The 3,786-nt window shown below is 39.0% G+C and overlaps 1 protein-coding gene across 1 annotated transcript in view; it reads left to right on the top strand.

The window, feature by feature from the left end:
- The first annotated feature begins 2,374 nt into the window (after nt 1-2,374).
- The window catches only part of LOC121655186 (sodium/potassium/calcium exchanger 3-like), a 150,348-nt gene continuing 148,936 nt past the window's right edge, over nt 2,375-3,786 (top strand). The window contains exons 1-2 of the mRNA XM_042009661.1: nt 2,375-2,460; nt 3,431-3,722. Of these exons, the coding sequence (XP_041865595.1) occupies nt 3,551-3,722 (172 nt within the window). The 5' untranslated portion in view covers nt 2,375-2,460; nt 3,431-3,550. The remainder of the gene's footprint in view (nt 2,461-3,430; nt 3,723-3,786) is intronic.

The following is a 3,786-nucleotide window of genomic DNA, read 5'->3' as shown; positions in this document are numbered from 1 at the left end:
AGGAGCAGTCTCTAGATGAGCACACTGCTGTTGGAGAACTGTATGAACAGACAAAACTACCTCTTCTGTGTTTTTACTTAACAACAAGAAAAACGGACAGTACCAGCAACTCACAGCCAGAGAACAGAGTGGAACAGTTCCACAAAAAGTTTTAATACACCAGATACATCCTGCTCCAGTCACTCTAGTCCGAGCACATGCCTGTCTAAGTCTCAAGCAACAAATGTCATAGACGTCATATATGTGGGAACCAGCAGCATTTTTTCAGACACAAGCAGGGATAATGTTCCTTTAGTTTACGCCACCGTTGACATGACTGATCTGTGCAGTGTGCAAGATCTTGATGCAGCCATTGGTGTGGATGTTTCAGAGGATAGTGACAATGTTAGCGTCTTCACAGGGCACATCTCTGGAGTTGATCATTTCTGTCTTAATGAAACACTACCATCTCCACAGTCAGCTAGCCCTGTGTCGTCTCCCCAACTTCTTAATGTCCTACAGGAGCCCACCTTTCAAAGGGAAAGAAACTTCTCATTCTTCACCGTGGCCAGATGCTGAAAGAACTAATTTCACACTTTTGTGATGCAAGTGTCATACAGGATGACGTATAAGGATGGTCCACCATCCGGCAGCTCAGGAGGAGAGAGCAGTGCTCCGTCAACACCGTGTACAGTGGGGATGGGGGGCTGCTGACCTCGACTCGGGACGTTGTGAAGCGATGGAGGGAATGCTTCAAAGACCTTCTCAATCCCACCAACACGTCTTCTGATGAGGAAGCAGAGTCTACGACAGAGTCATTAAAGTCTTCCTGTGCAAAGAAAGAAGGATGGATTTTGTTTATAAATAATCATTTTTGGTGTATGTTATTAATAAAAATACTGTTTTTGTAGAGGTTTGGAGTTGATTAAACTGAGTTTCTTGCTTTATTAGTAAAGCTATTACTCGAATTTCATCTATGTAATTCAACGACTTGCTATATTTACTTTTTGTATATTATTGATGGTTTCTATAACTGAGACGTGAACACGTGATTTTAAAAAGTTCCTTAAGAGATCGCATGATTTTTTTTTTTTTTTTTTAGTTTCTTTACAGGTATAGTAGCTGGTTGACTGGTTTTCTGTTGCCCAAAATGTTATTGTGTGATGAAATTGTGATCTTGTATTTAAACAAAACTACTTACAAAAAAAGAAAAACAAATTATATACACTGCCTCTAGTGCTACATGACAGCACCTGGTCCACCTGGACTCCAGCAGTCTGATACCACTTAATGATGACGTCCCTCTTGTTTGAATTCATGCTTGTGTTGTTCTTACTCTCAAATGTAAGTCGCTTTGGATAAAAGCGTCTGCTAAATGACTGTAGAATAGAATAGAATAGAATTTATGTTTCAGTTTTGATTATACAGTTGTTTGGGGATTACACGCTCTACCTTAAACTATAAAGAGCCTTTTATCCACAAAGTTTTATCTCCTATGTAATCATAAAGCGCCCCTTTGTAAAGCAAATTTATTCAGTTTAAGCCAAACTACAACAAAAACAATAGCTACATTTACATGGATAAATATTTCATCTATCCAAATCAAATCAATCTGATCAGAGATGCCTGCTGACCTGACATGCGCGCCAGATAACGTGATCCATCAGTTGTATTTACATGATGCACAGATACGATCGTAACGCTTCGGACATGCACAGTGCCTACTACTTCCATGAAACTCATTATGTCCTGTAACCCGTGCAGACAACATCCACCACAAACACAATCATAGTTATTTTTCCCACCGATCCGATAGTGAAAATATTTAAAGCACCCTTTTCAACTGGATTCAAAATTCTTTTAGATCGAGGCCGATCGAGTCAGCTGATGTGTTTACATGAAGCATTTTTATTCAGATTGGACGTTTGATCGGATTAAATGTGCTAAACGTGGCTACAAGCTGGATGTTAAAATCTGTTTTTGTGCCACACACCCAGCGATGGTGTTTTTATGCTTCACGCGGTAGTGCTGTCTTCTTGTTCAGATCATCATCACAGATACATTTTTAATACCACTGAAGTTTTATCGGGTTAAATAAAGAAAATGATTTACTCATGCTTTTATTTTTAAACAGACTTCAGAATTCTCCTACATGGTATGCAGTAATATCAGCATCAGAGCTCAGTATTTTAGCTTCATGTTTCTTTCCCTTCACTGAAGATATTTTCTCATAAGACGCAGTCCACGGTGCTTCTCTGCTGACACGCAGGCACACACACACGAACACGCCCCCTTCCTCACGTGTCCCCCTCATCCTGTAACATCTCCTGAGAATCTTGCATCCGAGCCACGAAGCTCAGGCGTTTCTCTGAACATTCACACCGGAAAGCAGCGTCCCAGCCGCGTCTGGCTCCAACCGCCGAAGAACAAGAACACAAGTCTCACTTTGTAACCGGAAATGCCTGCTTTTCAGAATTAAAGGTTCGTTTTGTTCTTTTCTTTTTTTATTTAGGCGCGATCTACTAAAGCTTAATACTTTAACTTAAATAAAAAAAAACAAAAAACAGCGGATTTCTTGATTAACAACACAATGTTACAAGTAACAAGAAATGTGTCCGTTTTTTTGTTTTTTTGTTTTAGTTTAGTTTATTATTTTGTGAGAACTGTGGAAATCTCATGACCTCCATTATGTTGGAAAACACATACACATAAACTTGGCTAGAGGACATTTCTGGTTTCACTGAAAAAATAAAGAGAGTTCAGTGTAGCCAAATAATTATCCAGAAATAGAAGAAAATGTTTTTCTTTTACTTCTTGTGTGTGAGAAAATAGATATGATACATATTAATTAAAATAATATTAAAATTATTATTTTGGGTTTTAATATAACTTTATTTAGCTAATTTACATAAACAAATTGTTTTCTTTATTCATTTAATTATTTTAGCAAAACGATTGTAAAAGATTCAGACTTTTGTGGAACAAATAGAACAGATGTTTGAATCATTATTATTTTTTTAATGATCTGATTAGTACAGAAAAATCTGTATTTTCTTGAAATTAAAAGCAAGAAAAAATGGGGGTTTTGGAGGGGTCTGAATTCAGAAAAAAAACAAATCAATAATTATAATTTGGTTTATTCATTTTTATTTTAGGTCTAATCTCGTTCATTCAGAAAATATAGAAAAAAATAGTTATAATAATTATCTAAATAATTCAAACACCAAATTTTCATTTATTTAGTTAGTTAGTCATTTTATTAGTTAGTTATATTAACTTGATCTATAGAATGAACCTACTACAGTCTTAAATCTATCTAGAAACCTATATTATGTCAAATTACCGCCGCTTAGCTCACAATCTATTATTTTGAAACCTCTTACTGGATGTTCAGTTTCCGGTTGAATCTGGTTAACTTTACAGACTCTTCCATCAGCCCTGTCTTCCACAGTCGAACAAGTTCGTCACCCACGCAGGACACTTCTCTGACTTCGGCTCCCCGTCCGGGTTTGTCGGACCGCTGCTCCACCATCGACGGTTCCGCGGGAGCGGTCGCCGACAGAAGAGCGTCATGGCCGGCGTGGTGGTTGAAGGGATGCCGAAGACGGACGTCGGAGCCAGAGTGATGCTGAGGAGCAAAGCCCGGCGGAGAAAGCGCAGGGAGGTGTTTGCCATCCAGATGTGCTTCGCCGGGGTTCTGCTGGGGCTCGTCATGGTGCTCCAGTCCGTGTCACAGCGAGCAGGTGGGCCAGGCTGAACCTCCGCGTGTTTCCTACACACTGGAGCATTTTAGGAGACGTTCAGGGT

The sequence above is a fragment of the Melanotaenia boesemani genome, chromosome 16, assembly GCF_017639745.1.
Source record: "Melanotaenia boesemani isolate fMelBoe1 chromosome 16, fMelBoe1.pri, whole genome shotgun sequence".
In the NCBI taxonomy this organism is placed as follows: Eukaryota; Metazoa; Chordata; class Actinopteri; order Atheriniformes; family Melanotaeniidae; genus Melanotaenia; species Melanotaenia boesemani.
Note: the sequence above shows the minus strand (reverse complement) of the source record. Positions and strands in the feature narration are given on the sequence as shown.